Source organism: Capricornis sumatraensis, chromosome 8 (assembly GCF_032405125.1).
Source record: "Capricornis sumatraensis isolate serow.1 chromosome 8, serow.2, whole genome shotgun sequence".
In the NCBI taxonomy this organism is placed as follows: Eukaryota; Metazoa; Chordata; class Mammalia; order Artiodactyla; family Bovidae; genus Capricornis; species Capricornis sumatraensis.
Window position 1 is genome coordinate 13,581,672 of NC_091076.1, and position 18,981 is coordinate 13,600,652.

An 18,981-nucleotide genomic window follows, 5' to 3' on the forward strand; every position below is an offset into this window, starting at 1 on the left:
TGTGGGATCTTAATTCCAATGCAGGAATCAAACCTGCATCCCCTGCACTGGAAGGTGAATTCTTAACCACTGAACCACCATGGAAGTCCCCAGAAATCCTGATTTTCATGTGACCATTTCTGAATTTTTTAAGGATGAAACTCAATTTAAACATTTTTTTTTTAAATTAAAAGAAACAAGAACAAAAACTTTGCACCATGGGGCCAAATGCTATTTGGGTCAAACCACATATGCTTATGAGACATGGACATGGGCTCTGAGACTCCTCAGACTAAAATTCTGCTCTCCAGACCTTTATACAGGTAATTGATGTTGACTCATGCCAGGAAAGTAGTCACGGTTGTCTTCAGAACACTATTTCTAGTGTCTGCAGGACACAGATCACCCCAACCCAGCAAATTAGGTCCCTCATCACCCCATCCTAGTTCCTGCCCCCTGTACACTTCAGGGACAGACACTGGATAGCAAGGAAAAACCGGCACTTTTTTTGTTGGTTTTTTTTTTTGCTGCTTTCTTCTCTTGGTTTTTCTCTGCTAGCCACATTGTTGGTTTCAATTTGTTTTTATTTCGGCTGCTCTGGGTATCACTTGTGGCTTGCAGGCTCTTCATTGTGGCTTGCAGGTTTTCTCTAGTTGCAGCACATGGGCTTCTCGTTGAGATGCTCAGGCTCGGTAGTTGCAGTGTGGGCGCTTAGTTGCCCCCATGGGAAGTGGAATCTTAGTTCCCTGACCAGGGATCGAACCCACGTGCCCTGCATTGGACGGTGGATTCTTAACCACTGGAACACCAAGGAGGTCCTGCCACACTGTTTTTAGGAAATTTCCTTTCACCCACCTCCTCCTGAAGGTCACAGGTGGCAGGTCGACACTCTCATCTGCAAGGCTCAGCCCTACTGAGCTTTGTCACACCTGCCACCCTAGTGACCTTGTCAAGAGAGGACAGAGTCTGAATGTGACATGCATGTTGTCACCACATCCTGGTGATCCTGAGTGCCCTCCAGGTAGAGGCAGAAGAGTCCAACTATCTGGGAGGGACTAGGAGACCCCAGTCTCTGCCCAAACCATCCACAGCGCTTGCCCCTGACTAAAGTGGCTGAATCCTGGGTGGAGAGCTCTGCTTCCTCTCCATCACCCTCCATTACTCTTATCTCTGCATGGGGTTTTCCGATCCATCACAAGCTTGGCTTCTTGCCTGATAGAAAATTTGAATAACCAGTTTTTTGTGTCATCTACAGCTTTTGCAAGACTCCATTTATTTTAGCTTTGAGCCTTCCTGAGACTATATTAGGCTTCCCTGATGCCTCAGATGGTAAAGAATCTGCTTGCAGTGCAGGAGACCTGAGTTCGATCCATGGATTGGGAAGATCCCCTGAAGAAGAGCATGGCTACCCACCTCAGTATTCTTGCCTGGAGAATCCCATGGACACAAGAGCCTGATGAGCTACAGTCCATGGGATCGTAAAGAGTCAGATATGACTGAGCAGGCTCGCAAGCATGCAAGACTATATAACCCAGTACCAAGTACTGTGCAGTCATTAGGTTAAAACAGTGAAAAGTTAGACAAGTGTCTTCTACAAATAGTGCTGGAACAGCTGGATATATGATCCAGCAATCAAGCTCCTTGAATTTTAACCCAAAGAAGCTGAAAATGTACATCCACACAAAAACCTGCACATGGATGTTAATAGTAGTTTTATTCACAGTTGCCAAAACTTGGAAACAACCAACATGTCCTTCAGTACACGAATGAATAAGTACACTATGGTCCATTAGACAAGGGAATATTATTTAGCACTAAAAAGAAATGAGCTATTAATCAAGCCTTGAAAACATATGGAGGCACCTTGAACGCATATTACTGAGTGAAAGAAGACAATCTGTAAAAATTACATATTGTACAATTCCAACTATATGACATACTAGAAAAGGCAAACCTTTGGAGACAATAAACAAGACCAGAGGTTGCCAGGGCTTGGGGAGTGGGGTGGGGATGAATCGGCAGACCACAGAGGAATTGTAGGGCAGTGAAAATACTCTGTGTGATGCTATAATGATGGATGTATGTCATTATATATTTGTTCAGACCCACAGAACATACAGCGCCAAGAATGAGCCCTACAGTAAACTATAGACTCCGGGTGACTAAAATACTTCAATGTAGGTTCATCTTTGGTTTAAAAAAAAAAAAAGTATTATTCTGGTGAGTGATCTTGATAATGGGGGAGGCTATGCATGTGTGAGAGTAGTGGTGTGTAAGAAATTTCTGTACCATCCTCTTGATATTCTTATAAACCTAAAACTACTCTAAAAAGACAAAGTCTTTTTAAAGAGGTTCAACAAATTCCTTGACCCAGTGGAACAGGTTCCTTCTACTTCACTGGAGGAGACAACCAGTCATAGAACGAGTATTCTGTGCCCTGAAGACATTAAAATGGGACAATGAGACAGAGAAAGGATGGTGAGAAGCCAGTAGACAACTTCTTAGACAGGTAACCAGGGAAGGTCTTCCTGAAGAGGAGATGAAACCTAAATAAAGAGAAGAGACCAATCATGCAAAGAGCTGGAGGAAAAGCAGTCTGGCAGAGGTAAGAGCAGAGACCCAGGTTCTGAGGCAGGAAGGGGCTCAGCACCTGAGAGGAACAGAAAGGTCAGTGTGGCTGGACGTGAGTGGACGTGGGGCCGCGTGATGTTGGAGGAGGGCAGGGGCCAGACACCGTGGGACTTTTAGGTCAGGGTGAGGGCTGGCCTTTAATCCAAGGGTTCTCAGGGCTCCAAGGAGGGGAGAGCTGAGGCCTGATTTTGATTTAGTCTGAGGCCAGGCTCTCTCAATCTCGACTCACTTGTGGGACTTCCATGGCGCAACAAGCTTCTTGAAGGTGCCCCCACTTCCTTTTCCACAATAGCTTTTGCACAATCTGAACTGCATTTGAGAGCTTCCTGTGTCTCTCAAGAGACCAGTCAGTGGTTTACCCCTAGTTCAGCTACGGTAAGTCAGTCATTCCCAGACCTTCCTTCCTCTCCCTTCCATGGGGGCCTCAGTCTCTGCATCCACCAAGTGGGAGAGCAGGACCGAAGGATACAGACTGCCTTTCCGGTTCTGTATCTCTAGTTTTGGAAGTGACTGGAAGAGGATGCAGCGAAAGTGGGATCCGAGGGAGAAATGAAAGTGAAAGATGGGAAAACATTCCTCCAGCTTCCAGAAAATTGGGCAGAGCTGGGAGAGAGGCTGATGGGCGGGGAAAGGAGGATTTTAGAAAGCCGGGCAAGCAGGGTCCGTGTGACCCAGGCTTTCGCTTCTCCTAAACAGCCCCGGGGCACCATGTGACGCAGCCCGGGCCACAGAAGCAGCGAAAGGGGAAGCTAGGGGCTCCCCGAGTTTCTCAAGAAGCGGAGAGCAGGACCGAGGCTGAGCTCGGAGGGAGAGGGGCCCGGAGGGCCGGGAGCGGGGGACAGGCTTACAGTCTTGGGACGGGAGGCAGCGGGCGGTGGAGGCAGAGGCAGGCCCTGTGAGGACCCCTCTCCCCGGAGCGCAGGCCAGGTGTCGCCAGGGAAAGGGACAACGGTTAAGAAAGGCAGCCAACCGGGGAGACCGACAGGAAAGGAGGGGGAGGGGCAGAGCAGAGGCGAGATAAAGGGTCGGCAGGGAGGATGACTGGAGGAAGGAGGAAGAGTTAGGGGCGGCAGGAGGGGAGAGGTGAGAGTTAGGGAGCACAGAGGGAGAATCCGGGTAGCCCCCCAGGCCCCGTGGGGGCGAGAAAGACCAGGAGAGGGGACGGGGGAGCAAAGAAGGGGAAAGGGAGAGGAAGGGGGACCCCAAGGGGCTGAGAAAGGAGGGAAGGGAGGAGAGGAGTGAGGCCGCGGGGGAGGGGCGGGGGCTCGGCGGGGGAGGAGGTGGGTGCGAGTCGCGCCGCAGGGGGCCCAGGATGCCCGGGCCGAGCGCCCCCGCGGCGCCCTGGGAGTCGGAGGAACGCCAGCGGCTCCTGGCGCGCAGGCCGCGGGGGCCCCGTCGGTGGTGGCGGGCCGCGGCGGCCGCGGTGCTGGTGGTGGAGATGCTGGAGCGCGCCGCCTTCTTCGGCGTCGCGGGCAACCTCGTGCTTTACCTGAACAGCGCCGAACTCAAATGGGCGGGCGAGCAGGCGTCCCGCGCGGCGCTTGTCTTCCTGGGTGCCTCCTACCTGCTGGCGCCGGTGGGCGGCTGGCTGGCCGACGTGTACTTGGGCCGCTACCGCGCCATCGTGCTCAGCCTGCTGCTCTACCTAGCCGCCTCTGGCCTGCTGGCCTCCACCGCCTTCCCCGACGGCCGCAGCTCCTTCTGCGGAGAGATACCCTCCGCGCGCCTGGAGCCCGCTTGCCCCTCTCCCGGATGCCAGTATACCTCGCGCGCCACCTACTGCGCCCCCACCCTCTACGCGGCGCTGCTGCTGCTCGCCCTGGCCGCCAGCTCCGTCAGGAGCAACCTCACCTCTTTCGGGGCCGACCAGGTGAGTGGCAGAGGGCTGGGGAGTGTGGGGGGAGAGGGAGTGATCTGGGAGTCAGGAGGCTACGACTGCCAGCGTGACCTCGGACAAACCACTTCCCCTCCCCGGGTCCAGTTTCCTTATTTGAAAGAAGCGGGGGTGGGGGAGTGGGGGGTCGAGGTTTGCTTATTCCAATAACTAAAACGACAATAGTGACAACCCAAGTTGGCCTTCTTTGACGATGTGTCACTTTCCGTGTTTTAATTCATTTCATCCTCTGAACTACTTACAGGGTAGGTATTATGCCCATTTTACAGATGAGGACACTGAATTTTCAGGACATTAATCAACCTTTCCAAGGTCTCATAGAAAGCAGCTCCAAAGGAGGATAGGACTACCTGGACTTCAGGCCCCATCAGGAGCCCCAGCTTTGTGTGTTATAGCGATCTGGGGCCTGCAAGAGGAGCAAGCCTTTTCCTGCCAGCTGTGCCAGAGGTGGAGTCAGGCCTGTTTGTCCAGATCTTAGCTCTGCCACTCTCAAACCCTCGGCACTTGGGCCAATATCCTAACTTCTGAACCTTTTTCTGTACGCTTTTGGACAGAAGATGGCACATAGGAGAAATTCAATAGATATTTGCTAACTGAATGAGTAATCACCTGATTTATTGTTGTTTGGTTGCCAAGTCGTGTCTGACTCTTTGCAACCCCATGAACTGCAGCACGCCAGGCTTCCCTGTCCCTCACTATCTTCTGGAGTTTGCCCATATTCACGTCCACTGAGTCAGTGAAGCCATCCAACCATCTCTTTCTCTGTTGTCCCCTTCTCCTCCTGACCTCAATCTTTCCCAGCATTAGTGTCTTTTCCAGTGAGTCAGTTCTTTGCATCAAGTGGCCAGAGCTTCAGCTTCATCATCAGTCCTTCCAATGAATATTCAGGATTGATTTCCTTTAGGATTGACTGGTTTGATCTCCTTGCAGTCCAAGGGACTCTCAAGAGTCTTCTCCAGTGCTACAGTTCAAAAGCATGAATTCTTAGGGCCTCTGCCTCCTTTATGGTCCAACTCTCACATCTGTACATGACTGCTAGAAAAATACCTAATAGCACAGCTGTATTTTGATAGCTCTACTCAGTGGGATGTTAGACAGTAATTTTTTTAAAATATGTAACATGATTTGAAAAAACTCACTTACAATGTTAATGAGCAAAAGCAATGCAGAACTGCATACAGAATATGATCACAGCCATATGAAAAGACCAGGTGTCCACAAAAGGAAGAAACTGGGGAAAATCATAACAGTAGTGGGAACAGGCCACTGGACCAGTTAGTTGTACTTTTTTTACCTGTCTGTTTTAAAATGCTCTTTAATTACATGTGTTACAATCAGAAAGGGGACATTTTAGGAAGAATCATTGCATCCAGCTGTCATCCGCAGTCCAGCATCCAACATAGTCTCCAGTGTCCTTGCCAAGGAGTGACTCACCCAGCCTGTTTGGATTCCTTTGCTGATGGGGGATTCAGTGCCCCCAGGACAGCCCTCTCCATTTCCCAGCCCCCACTGACCTTCCTTCAGACCAGGAGACTCCCACAATCTGCCACTGGGAATCTCTCATCTTCCCTTAACTCTCCTCTTCACTGACATCCCACCCCATCCCCAGGTGCCCTTAACGTATGCCTTGACCTCATTGACCTCCAGAGGCCCTCAGCCATCTACTGCCTCTTGTCTCTCCCACCTCTTGGTGGCAGAATTGACTTCTCAGAAGCTCGGCCACTGGGCAACATGGACTTTGGGTGGGGCCAGGCCAGGCTGGAAGACTGCCTGGGGGTCTGGCCTGACCCCAAGGGCAGTTCAGAAACACTAAAATGATTTGAGGCAGGGATGGACATGATTAGATTTGAGTACTTTAAAATGGCTCTGGCCACACAGTAGACAGTTGATGGGGGTCACAAGAGTGGGCACACCAGAGCAGTGATGGGGCTGTTGCAGAATTCAGGGGGACAGTCAGATGGGCAGTGAGGGTGGGAAGGGTTGGTATCATCTGTCAGAACAGCCATACACAGGAGCCAAGTGTTTTAACACACTTGCTGGTTTCAGAATGGGCCATCCATCATTCGCAACAAAGTGGCTGTGCATTTTGGGAGAACTCATTTATATCCTGAATGGGCTGTCTGCTCTTCCCCTTAGAGTTGCAATTGTCATATTCATTTACATCCAATTAATAAATGTAGTGACTGCTCGTTATGGGACTTATTCGATTTTCTGCTTGAAAGCAAGGATTTTTAGTGAGCGGACAGGCCTTTCCCTCTTTATTGCCAAGAGGATCCCTCAAAATCGCCAAAGGGATGCAGTTTTAAATGCATCTGTGTGAACGCTAATCTTACATTTGGAAAAGGAACAAAATATCTAGTTATCTTTTTCCTAGTGCAGTCACAGAAGTTAAAGCTTGACAAAATCTGCTTAGCTAATGGATATATGTATATCTGGGTAGAAGAAGAATGATAGGTTCTGAGATTTGGGGAGTTGTTGAAGGGGTGATGGGGTACAGAATTGCTTATTTAGAGAGGTGACTTCCAGAGCTCACTGCTTTTTCAGATTTCAGATGTCCGGGCCCTGCCCCAGACCTGCTGAGTCAGAATCTGGACCAGGATCTAGGATCAGGACAGCTGCCAGTACAGTTGACCCAAGCCAGCAGACCGGAAGTGGGCCTGGGGCTTGGCTGTCGCAGATTGATCCAAATCCTGGGTAAAGATTTTTCAGCCCTTCTGCCCTTGCTGGGGGGCCTGAATTTTTTTTTAAATCAGGCCAAAGTCTGCTCTTGGGGCTGTGTCTGGGATCACTTCTGCTTTTCCTGATTATGCCAACTTTGTTTGACTGGGAGGCAAGTGGGGGTGGGGGCACAATTGAAAACACTATTTGCATCTCCAAACTGCAGAGGAAATTCTCCATTGGACTTTTGTTCTTCCAGTAATACACATGAATCATATTTAATAATGTGGAGCAGACCTGAGATCTTGACTGGCTTTTTTCTGACTATGAAGGTTATGCACACTATGGTCTGCTCAAACACAAAGGGATAAATCGGCTAGAAATGAACAAAGTGGCATCTGAGACATCTGTTGTGTGCACCACTTAGTGACAATAAAAAAGCAATGTGTGTCAAGGGCATGAAGAAACAGCTGCGCCAAAATGTCCTTATCATTAACAAGTGACTCCCAAGGGAAGGGTTTATTCATTCATTCGACAAATATTATTGGGCATCTACTTAGTGATCAGGGATTAGGAAAGTGCCAGAATGCCCACCCACTGATGCAAGAAGTGTCTCTGTAGGAGGGTCATGCAGTCACAGAGAGTATGTCATGGCAGGGTGCCACCACACCTCCTTGGCCTTCACTCTTACCCCTGCCTGACAGGTGATGGATCTTGGCCGCCATGCCAGCCGCCGCTTCTTCAACTGGTTTTACTGGAGCTTGAATGTGGGTGCCATGCTGTCGTTGCTGGTGGTGGCCTTTATCCAACAGAACATCAACTTCCTGCTGGGCTACAGCATCGTGGTGGGCTGTGTGGGCCTGGCCTTCTTCATCTTCCTCTTTGCCACCCCCAGCTTCATCATCAAACCACCCACAGGCAGCCAAGTGTCCTCCATGCTCAAACTTGCTCTCCAAAACTGCTGTCCCCAACTGTGGCACCGACACTCTGCCAGGTGAGGAGGGGGCTCTGGGGGAGGGGCCAGGTGGTCCAGTTTAAAGATGCTCTGGATCAGCTCCAGTGGTAGCCCTTCATGATGATGGGCACCTCTATGCCTGAGGATGGTGATGGAGATGAGGGGGGTGGTAATATTGACAGTGGACTAACTGTAGAAAGTATGAGGATGTTAACAGTCTTGACAGTGATGGAAGTGGTGAATATAGGGATGACGGTGTTATAAGTGACAATAACTTCTGGCAATAAATGCTGACCATGGCAGCAGAGCTGGCAGTTGTGGAGATGATAGTACCAGTGAAGGCACCTGGGACAGAATTCTATACCACCTTGATATTAAGTATAAGAAAGACTAAGAAGTCAGCCAAACCAGTTTCTTTTCCCAAGGGAGGAAAACCATCCCCAAGAAAAAGAAATGCAACAAGGCAAAATGGTTATCTGAGGAGGTCTTACAAACAGCTGAGAAGAGAAGCAGAAGGCAAAGGAGAAAAGGAAAGATATATCCATCTGAATGCAGAGCTCCAAAGAATAGCAAGGAGAGTTAAGAAAACCTTCCTAAGTGAACAAAGCAAAGAAATAGAGGAAAACAATAGAATGGGAAAAACTAGAGATCTCTTCAAGAAAATTAGAGATACCAAGGGAACATTTCATGCAAAGATGGTCACAATAAAGGGCAGAAATGGTATGGACCTAATAGCAGCAGAAGATATTAAGAAGAAGTAGCAAGAATACACTGAAGAACTGTACAAAAAAGATCTTAATGACTCAGATAACTGTGATGGTGTGATCACTCACCCAAGGCCAGACATCTTGGAGTACGAAGTCAAGTGGGCCTTAGGAAGCATCACTACGGACAAACCTAGTGGAGGTGATGAAATTCCAGTTGAGCTATTTCAAATCCTAAAATATGAAGCAGTTAAAGTGCTGCACTCAATATGCCAGCAAATTTGGAAAACTCAGCAGTGACCACAGGACTGGAAAAGGTCAGTTTTCATTCCAATCCCAAAGAAGGGCAATGCCAAAGAATGTGCAAACTATTACACAATTGCATTCATTTCACATGCTAGCAAAGTAATGTTCAAAATTCTCCCAGCCAAGGCTTCAACAGTACATGAACTGTGAACTTTCAGATGTTCAAGCTGGATTTAGAAGAGGCAGAAGAACCAGAGATCAAATTGCCAATATCTGTTGAATCATAGAAAAAGCAAGAGAATTCCAGAAAAACATATACTTCTGCTTCATTGACTACACTAAAGCCTTTGACTATGTGGGTCACAACAAACTGGAAAATTCTTAGAGATGGGAATACCAGACCACCCTACCTGCCTTCTGTGAAACCTGTATGCAGGCCAAGAAGCAACAGTTAGAACCAGACATGGAACAACAGACTGGTTCAAAATTGGGAAAGGAGTACATCGAGGCTGTATATTGTCACCCTCCTTATTTAACTTATATGTAGAGTACATCATGAGAAATACCAGACTGGATGAAGCACAAGCTGGAATCAAGACTGCTGGGAGAAATATCAATAGCTTCAGATATGCAGATGACACCACCCTTATGGCAGAAAGCAAAGAGGAACTAAAGAGCCTCTTGATGAAGGTGAAAGAGGAGAGTGAAAAAGCTGGCTTAAAATTCAACATTCAAAAAACTAAGATCATGGCATCCAGTCCCATCACTTCATGTCAAATAGATGGGGAAATAATGGAAACAGTAACAGACTTTATTTTCTTGGGCTCCAAAATCACTACAGATGGTGACTGCAGTCATGAAATTAAAAGATGCTTGCTCCTTGGAAGAAAAGCTATGACAAACCCAGACAGCATATTAAAAAGCAGAGACATTACTTTGCCAACAAAGATCCATATAGTGGTTTATCCATTAGTCATGTACAGATGTGAGAGTTGGACCATAAAGAAGGATGAGCACTGAAGAATTGATACTTTTGAACTGTGGAGTTGGAGAAGACTCTTGAGAGTCCCTTGGACTGCAAGAAGATCAAACCAATCAATCCTAAAGGAAATCAACCCTGAACATTCATTGGAAGGACTGATGCTGAAGGCAGGAGGAGAAGGGGATGACAGAGGACAAAATGGTTGGATGGCATCACCAACTACACAATGGGCATGAGTCTAAGCAAACTCCGGGAGATGGTGAAGGACAGGGAAACCTGGGATGCTGCCGTCCATGGGGTCGCGAAGAGTCAGACACGACTGAGTAACTAAGCAAGAAGAGAGGATAGTTCTGAATAACCTTGCATCTGTACCACGGCTGCCTTTTGCCCCTCTCTTCCCTGAGTTTATTGACTACTTATGCTAAGCAAACCTGTCTCTAGACTGTGGACCCAGTTACAGCTCCTATCTAGAGTGGAATCTAGACAGAAAAGGTATACAGCATGCTTTCTCCCAACCTGGTACATTGCTGTAAGGTTTTGTTTGAATGATCCATTGCTGCCTAACGAACCACCCCAGAACTTAATGTCTTAAGCAACCACCTTTTTTGCCTCTCAAAATCCTGTGGTTCACTGAACTCACCTGGGTAGTTCTGCTTCTTGTGATGCCATGGGGGCTGCAGTCACTTGGGGGCTTGTAAGGGTTAGAACAGTCAAGACAGCTCACATTCCTGGTTGGCAGTTGATGTTGACTGTCAGCAAGCGCACCTTGGTTCCCCTTTGTGTGGCCTTGTCCCCGGGTGGTAAGGTGTTTGGGCTAGGAAAGAAAGGAAGCATTCCAAGAGAAAATGTCCCAAAGGGCAGGAAGTGAAGCTTCGTGTCCCTTGAAGGCCTTTTGGAGTTTCAGAGCATCACTTCTTCCTCACTCTGTTGGTTAGCACAGTCACAGGCTTGCTCAGATTCAAGGGCAGGGCAGATAAACTCCATCTCTCAGCCAAGAAGCGGCATCACAAACTGGGAGGGGAGAAGCTCATGATGACCATCACACTGCACTGGTATGGTCCCTTTGGGCATCTCAAAGGATGAGCCAAGGCTCTTGGGTGAAAAGGATTAGAAACTTCTCAAGATGAAGGGCAAAGGGTAAAAGTTGATCTTTCCTGCCTCCTAATAATGTTCCCTCCACCCCTACCTCTCCATTCCTTGGTCTGTAGGGAGAGGGCTTTCACGTTGCCTGTTAAGGAGGATGGGCTTGGAGACCACACCTGGGGAACTGGAGTGTCTCAAATTGCAATGCCTCTTTCCCTGAGTCAGGCATGAATGGGGGCTTCCCTGATTCCCGAGCAAATCAACACTATGAGCCAAAAAATCTCCCAAGACTCTGCTCGCCACAGCCTCTGGTCTTACTTCCCCTAGGACCCAAGAGGCTGAAGCTCTAGGATGGAATGAGTCTTGATCACTACCTCTGCTTCAGGGATGATAGTGATCGTATTGACAGTGGCAGTGCCAACACCAAAAAAAAATTAATGGCGATAGCAATGAGAACTCCGTGGAGAGGATGGCTTCGGTGACTGTGGTCACCGTACTAATGATGCTGGTAGGGGTGCAAATGTTGATAATGTCGGTGAAAGTGACGCTGATGGTGGAGTGGAGGAGAGGAGGGCAGTGATTTCCGAGATGGCGGCTGTGATAACTGGTGAAAGGGGAAGGGGATTAAAGTAGGGGATGAATGGAGGTGGGAAGGTAGCCATGGTGGTGGTGACGGTAGCTGCCATTTAATCTGCTGCCTCTTTGGCCCCTTAGAGACCCTCCCAGTGCCCAGCTGCTGCCTGACCAGAGGTTGCCCCAGCCTGGCCCTTCCCCCAAAGAGGACATCGCCAACTTCCAGGTGCTGGTGAAGATCTTGCCCGTCATGGTGACTTTGGTGCCCTATTGGATGGTATACTTCCAGGTCAGCACCCCTGCCCTTTCGCTTGGGAAGAAATGGCTCCCTAGGCCCCTTAGTAGTCTCATCTCTCACCATAGATGCTCTGGGCACATGGAATGAGTGTGGTGTGGTTCAGTCGCTAGGTCATGTCCAACTCTCACGACTCTATGGGCTGTGTAACCTACCAGGCCTCTCTGTCTCTGGAATTTTCCAGACAAGAATACTGGAGTGGGTTGCCATTTCCTTCTTCAGGGGATCTTCCCGACCCAGGGATCGAACCCCTGTCTCCTGCTTTGTGGGTGGATTCTTTACCATCTGAATTACCAGCCCCTTCCCCCATCTCCCCTGTGGAATGGGGAAAGGGCTTACAAAGTGAACTGCTGCTGCTGCTGCTAAGTCGCTTCAGTCGTGTCCGACTCTGTGCAGCCCCATAGATGGCAGCCCACCAGGCTCTCCTGTCCCTGGGATTCTCCAGGCAAGAACACTGGAGTGGGTCACCATTTCCTTCTCCAATGCATGAAAGTGAAAAGGGAAAGTGAAGTTGCTCAGTCGTGTCCGACTCTTAGCGACCCCATGGTCTGCAGCCTACCAGGCTCCTCTGTCCATGGGATTTTCCAGGCAAGAGTACTGGAATGGCGTGCCATCGCCTACTTCGAACTGCAGGGAGAGAGCCTCACAAAGTGAACTGCTGGCTTGTAGCAGCCAGGTGGCCCTGATGCAAAGCTGTCCCAATAATTAAATTCACTGAGTGTACAAGGAGCTCTGGAGACAGGTCTGAGGCCCAGTGACTGAATAAATCACCCCATCCCTCCCAGCCTCAGTTTCTCATGTTAGACTGGAGGCTCAGACAGCTCTGAAGCATTCTGATTCTCCGACTTGGCAATGAAGGCCCAGAGAAGGTGGATCAGTTACCTGAGACCCTACAGCAAGTCTGAGCCAAGCTCAGCACCTCGAGTGCTTTGCAACAGAAGTTCCCAGCCCTGGCTCTGCCTCAGAATCCCCTGCAGAGTTTTTTTAAAATATACAGATTCCTAGGTCTCACCCCCAGATTTGCGAAAGAGAATTGCCAGGGGACTCTCTAGTGTAATAAACTTCTCAGATGATGCTAACTCTCAGCGAGGTTTGAGAGCCACTGCCTCCTCCTGCCCCGCAAAGTGTGTGAGTATGTGGAGGGTGGGCAACTAACCCCAATCTCTAAGCCCCAGGCCCCAAAGTCATTGCCTCCCACATCTGCTCTCTAGGAATCTTGTTTCTAGATGCAGAAGATGGGGGTCATTCAGGGTCCGCCTGCTACTTGGGGACAGCACAGAGGCAGAAACTGTCTGTGATGGGACGTGTGTGTCCACAGTGAGCCCCAGTCACACCAGTTGTTAGAACACTGACATCCTTCCATACCAGTCAGCAAACAGCTGCTGCCTTGGTCAACACAAGGGCCCTCCGCTGCCTCCTGGCCCTTCTGTGGGATTCTCTCAGATCCCCCTCCCTCACAGAGCAACTAACAGGGTAACACCTGGGATGGCAGAGCCCCCTGGAGTTTGCTTCTGCCACTGTGTCCAAGGACACTCTGGTGGATCAGTGGCTACGCATCCCCAGTTGTGTCAACCTGTGTGACTCAGCTTGGCTTCAGTGTCAGATAAGAGCTCCCCATGGGGCCAGCCATGTCATTATCTTCCCCATGTCAACAAACATTTATCCATGAGTACTCTATGCTGGCCCTGGAGACATGAACATGAGCCAGACCAGCTGGGACCCCAGCTCTGGAGCAAAGCTGGGCACGTAGCCCTCAGGCCTGGGAGCAGAGTGACGGAAGCTCCCCAGGAGCGAGGAGGGTGGTGTGGTCTCTTCTCCCTGAGACTAGGAAAGGGGACAGCTCCCTGGCCACCCTGTGCTACTGCAGAGGAGTGCCTGACTTGGAGCTGGGAGTGTCCTGGGGTGGAGGTGAGGTGGCCAGCTCTGTTCCAGCCTCACTTCTAGCTCTCTCGGCAGATGCAGTCCACGTACGTCCTGCAAGGTCTTCACCTCCAAATCCCGAACATCTTCCCCAACTGCCCTACCAACAGATCCGAGACTCTGAGAGCCCAGGGTAGTATCTACAAGGTGAGAGACACATGTGCGTTCAGCCCTAATCTCAGGCCGGGCTGGGGGATTCCTCTGAGAAAAGGAAGACTGAAGCGGCCTCCACACTCCCGTCCCCCTTGGAATATAGGAAATGCACCTGGAGGTCCAGGCATCCTGCCCCAAAGCTCAGCTGTAGCTTGTATAAGACTTCAGGCCAGCTTCACTACACTGCTGCTCTGAAGTGGGCCTCACTGCCCAGTTTGCATCAGACCCTCAGATCAGACACACTCGGGGCATCCTCATCTCTTCCTCCCTTGCTCCCTCTCTGGATCCTCCAGATACTCAGATCTCTGCCTTGCACAGGACTTTCCAAATGAGTTCCTTGCCATCTCAGAGACTCTTAAAATCAAAGACTCTTCAGAACTGACAGATAAATGGCATATTACGTGGGCAGAAAGTTCATTCAAGTTTTTCTGTAACACCTTATAGAATAACTCCGATGAACTTTTTGGCTAACTGAATATTTGCTACTAAGCCTCACTCCTTGCCCATGGCAGACATCACTAATCAATCTCGACATTCTTTCATGCTGAGCCCATGAATGTTCCAGGCAGCCACAGCTAACTGATAGAAGTTAAAGGAAGCTGTTTGCCATCCCTGATCTAATCCGTCCTCTAATTGCACAGCCGAGGAGTGTGCATTCAGGAGAGGGGAACAGACTGATTCCGGGTCACGCAGGGACAGTCTGGATGGAGTCCAGGTCTGCCGACTCCAGTCCAGAGCTCCTTCTGCTCTGCTCACCTGCCCCTCTTGGTTTCTTCTTGCAGATTCCAGAAGCCTGGCTGCTCCTGGCCAATGTCATAGTGTTGCTGATCCTGGTGCCTGTAAAGGACCACCTGCTTGACCCTTTACTGCTGCGCTGCAAGCTGCTTCCCTCGGCTCTGCAGAAGATGGCGCTGGGGATGTTCTTTGGTTTCACCTCAGTCATTGTGGCAGGTGCAGTGTAGGGCCTGGGGGAGTGGGATGGCCTTTGTCTGGGGCTGGAGGGAGGCTGGTTCCCCCAGGGGCTGATGCTGGAGCTGTGGGTCTGGGCCAAGTACACCCTCCACCTGTGGGTGCCAGTCTTGGTTTCTGGAAGATGTGAGCTGAAAGAGACCCTCCTCCTTGAGTCCAGCCTCCTCTCATTTTTGACAGATGAGGAAGCTCAGGTCAAGAGAGGAAAACAGATTCTCCCCAGTGGTATGTAAGCCCCCTGAAGGCAGGGAAATTTTTTTTTCTTTTTTATTCACTGCTATGAATAATGAGGGCTTCTCTGATGGCTCAGATGGCAAAGAATCTGCCTGCAATGTGGGAGACCCAGGTTTGATCCCTGGGTCAGGAAGATCCCCTGGAGAAGGGCATGGCAACCCACTCCAGTATTCTTGCCCAGAGAATCCCATGGACAGAGGAGCCTGGCAGGTTACAGTCCATGGGGTCGCAAAGACCCCATACTTTGTTGAGCGACTGAACAACAACATGTATAATGAACATAGGTACTCAGTAAGTGTGTAGAACGTGTTTTCCAAAGACACACAGCTGTTCAGTTGTTGGGGGACTTTTTTCAAAAAGTATTTACTATTTATTCTCTTCCTTCTTCCATTTCAAAAGGATTTGAAGCTGCGAAGTTGCTTACAAGAAAGGGCTCTGATAAAAGAAGCTTTGCATGCTACCGTACTGACTTCAGCCCTTTCACTGTGTGACATAATGATCCTGAAGTTTCTTAGTGTCTCTGAACTTCATCTTTAAAAAGGAGAGAGTAATTCATTCAGACACTATGCAGGGCCTGGACTCTGCCCTCATGGAATGTGGTCTAACAGGAGTGTTGTGAGGATTAAACAAGATGAAGTCAGTAAATCACTTAGCACCATGCCTGGATCATAAGTAGGAGCCAGAGGAATGAAAGCTCAGTAAACAGAATTGTGTTTGTTTACTGAGGATGAAAGGATGAAAACCAAACTAGACTGTTTTTCAACTAGGTACTTTGGTCAGTTTTGTCCTGTATCACCCTCACAAGAATCCTGGGATTTTTTATTCCTGCGTGCGTGCTCAGTCGCTCAGTCATATCCGACTCTGTGACCCCATGGACTGTAGCCTGCCAGGCTCCTCTGTCTGTGATATTCTCTAGACAAGAATACTGGAGTTGGTAGCCAATACCTTCTCCAGGGGATCTTCCCAACCCAGGGATCGAACCAGTTTCCTGCATTGCAGGTGGATTTATTGCCACTGAGCTTCTTGCATAAAAGTCCTGGGTCTCAGAGAGGTTAAGTGATTGGCCCAAGGTCACACAGCTAACCAGTGGCAGGGCCTTGACTGGAACCCAAGTCACTTAATTACATAAATGGTTTTCATTCCATCAGAGCACAGCTTTCTGCTAAGCAATGAAGGGAGAGAAAATAAACTTGAAAGCCAGGTTAGAAATGCTACTGTAATACTTGATGCTGCCGCAGAGGAGTCATGTGATATCATGGGAACGGGCCAGCTTTGAAACCAGACACAATGAGGCACAAGCACAGCCCCAGTTACTTATCAGCTTTGTGACTTGGGTCTGATTGCTTAAAGTTCTTTCTCATTTACAAGAATGCATACTAGGTGTCTCACCCGTAACAGGCTCTCAATTAATAAGAGCTGTTACTGTTACTGAGTGCAAAATCTAGTTCTGAGCTTTCTAGCAGCCAAGGCAAAAAGGGAATAGCTGGAGGGCCAGTATTAATTTCCTTTCCTGATGCCTGGTCAATCACTAGCTACTTAGTGAATACCCACTACCTGCCAAGCTCTGTCATGGACAAAGCTGCCTAAAGGCTCCCCAGGTGGTGCTAATGGTGAAGAACCTGCCTGCCAGTGCAGAAGACATAAGAGACATGGGTTCGATCCCTGGGTTGGGAAGATTCCCTGAGGAAGGGCATGGCAACCCACTCTAGTATTCTTGCCTGGAGAATCCCATGGACAGAGGAACCTGGTGGGCTGCAGTCCAGGGGGTCGCAAAGAGTTGGACGTGACTGAAGAGACTAAGCACAAGCTGCCTACAGTGGATCTGACTGTATTCCTTCTCTCTGCCACCAGGAATCCTGGAGATGAAGCGTTTAGAGTACATCAGTCACAACCAGACAGTGTCCCAGCAGATTGGGCAGAACACGTACTACGCAGCACCACTGTCCATCTGGTGGCAGACCCCTCAGTACCTGCTCATTGGGATCAGTGAGATTTTTGCCAGCATTGCAGGTACCCTGGACCCCTCCCCCGCTCTTGCACAGGTGATGGGCTCTGCCTGGTGGTGCCTTGAAGTAAGAGGTTTCACGGGCTCAGCCTCTAGAGTTTGTCTTCATGGAGGCAGGCAGGATCTTCTGAGCAGGGCTGCAGTCACCCAGTGGGGACTTGTCAGCACTAATTCCAGTGGGGATTAGAGGTGAATAAGACACTTCCCATACCAACTTCCCCCCAGGCCCCCTGGTGCCACGTTCCCCACCCTCTGTGTCTTTGCACTTGCTGTCCCCTCTACCTCCCTATTTCACAGATTGGATGTGAACTCCCATTTCCCCTTCAGTCTAAGGGGACTTAGACTTCCCCTCCCAGTCTAACTGCCATCTCCTCCGAGTCCCTCTCCAAGGCTCCTGGGCAGACGGGGGTCCTCTCTGCCGTCCCTTTGTTCATGTGGCCCAGGGCAGAGGGAACAGGGGCGGGGACAGACTTTGGGAAGACTTCTGAGGTTGAATCAAAATGATGTGTTGATGATGTGAAAGCTGGGCAGAGAGGGTGGAGGAGAGAGAGGGTGAAGACCGGGCTGGCTCAGCGGTGCCATCACTGAGGTGGGCGACCCAGGAGGAAGGGGCAGAGGGGAGACAGCAGTGTGGGAGCAACTAGGAGGACAGGTCCAGACAGGGAAGATGAGCCAGGCAGAGTCAAGGGGCCATCTGGGGGAGGCCAGGAGTGGGGTTTGGTGGGGGGTGGGTTGGGAGCTGTGGCCCAGTTCTCTGCTCCTTCCCCAGCCCCTTGGGTAATCCTTCCTCCCTCTCTGCAGGCCTGGAGTTTGCATACTCAGAAGCCCCACGTGGGTAATCCTTCCTCCTTCTCTGCAGGCCTGGAGTTTGCATACTCAGAAGCCCCACGCTCTATGCAGGGCGCCTTGATGGGCATCTTCTTCTGCCTTTCCGGGGTGGGCTCGCTACTGGGCTCCAGCCTGGTGGCACTACTGTCACTGCCAAGGGGCTGGCTGTACTGCCCGGAGGATACTGGTGAGTCTGGGGGGCTCCCTGGGAATGGGACACTGTTGGAAGGAGGCTTAGAAAGGGGGTGTCAACTGCTAAGTGCTTGACCCCAGGCAGAAGGAAATGGCACATTAGACTCAGGAAAACGGGGTTGGAGCCCAAACCTAGCCCATTGCCCACATCGTGGCCTCCCCTCCATGGGCCTCCATGACCTTAACTATCCAAAAGGAGTCTATGAACTCAGCAGACCTCCAAGGTGCCTTCCTGCTTCTGGAACCCTGCCAGTCTAGTTAAGGGTCACCTTTCTTGGTCTGTTTTAAGCCCCTAAAAGAACAGCCAGCTAACAGGACATTGTAGACACCACAGGAAACACCCAGGGCAGCCCAGTGCTAGAGGACCATCTGCCCAGTGTGTTCAGATCCCACCCATTGCCCACTGTGACTTCAGCTGCCAGCCCCTTGAAAACCCCACCTTGACCCAAATGCCAACCCCTCCTTTCTCCAGGGAACATCAACAAATGCCGAATGGATCTCTACTTCTTCCTGCTGGCCGGCATTCAGGCTGCCGCAGCCCTGCTGTTCATCATAATCGCTGATCGCTATGAGAGGGCAGCCAAGGGCCCAGCCCCACAAAGCTGTCCCAGGAGGGACAGTGGCTGAACAGGGCCCCCATCCCCCACCCCCGCCTCTCTTCCCCCAACACAGACAGTGGC

The 18,981-nt window shown here is 50.1% G+C and overlaps 1 protein-coding gene across 1 annotated transcript; it reads left to right on the forward strand.

Moving 5' to 3' along the window:
• The first annotated feature begins 3,922 nt into the window (after positions 1-3,922).
• On the forward strand, positions 3,923-18,952 carry SLC15A3 (solute carrier family 15 member 3). Its single transcript, XM_068977326.1, has 8 exons — positions 3,923-4,480; positions 7,867-8,156; positions 11,847-11,994; positions 13,957-14,067; positions 14,856-15,024; positions 17,128-17,286; positions 18,141-18,296; positions 18,774-18,952. Exons 1-8 carry the CDS (start codon positions 3,923-3,925, stop codon positions 18,926-18,928), a joined length of 1,746 nt encoding a protein of 581 aa, XP_068833427.1. The 3' UTR covers positions 18,929-18,952.
• The last annotated feature ends 29 nt before the right edge of the window (positions 18,953-18,981 follow it).

What these genes read in the sequence shown, in the direction of transcription:
- SLC15A3 (XM_068977326.1), top strand. Translation starts at nt 3,923, where the DNA reads ATGCCCGGGCCGAGCGCCCCCGCGGCGCCCTGGGAGTCGGAGGAACGC. An exon ending in CCCAGGGTAGTATCTACAAG is followed by an intron (nt 14,068 to 14,855) that starts GTGAGAGACACA and finishes TTCTTCTTGCAG; the next exon opens with ATTCCAGAAGCCTGGCTGCT. An exon ending in GTACTGCCCGGAGGATACTG is followed by an intron (nt 18,297 to 18,773) that starts GTGAGTCTGGGG and finishes TCCTTTCTCCAG; the next exon opens with GGAACATCAACAAATGCCGA.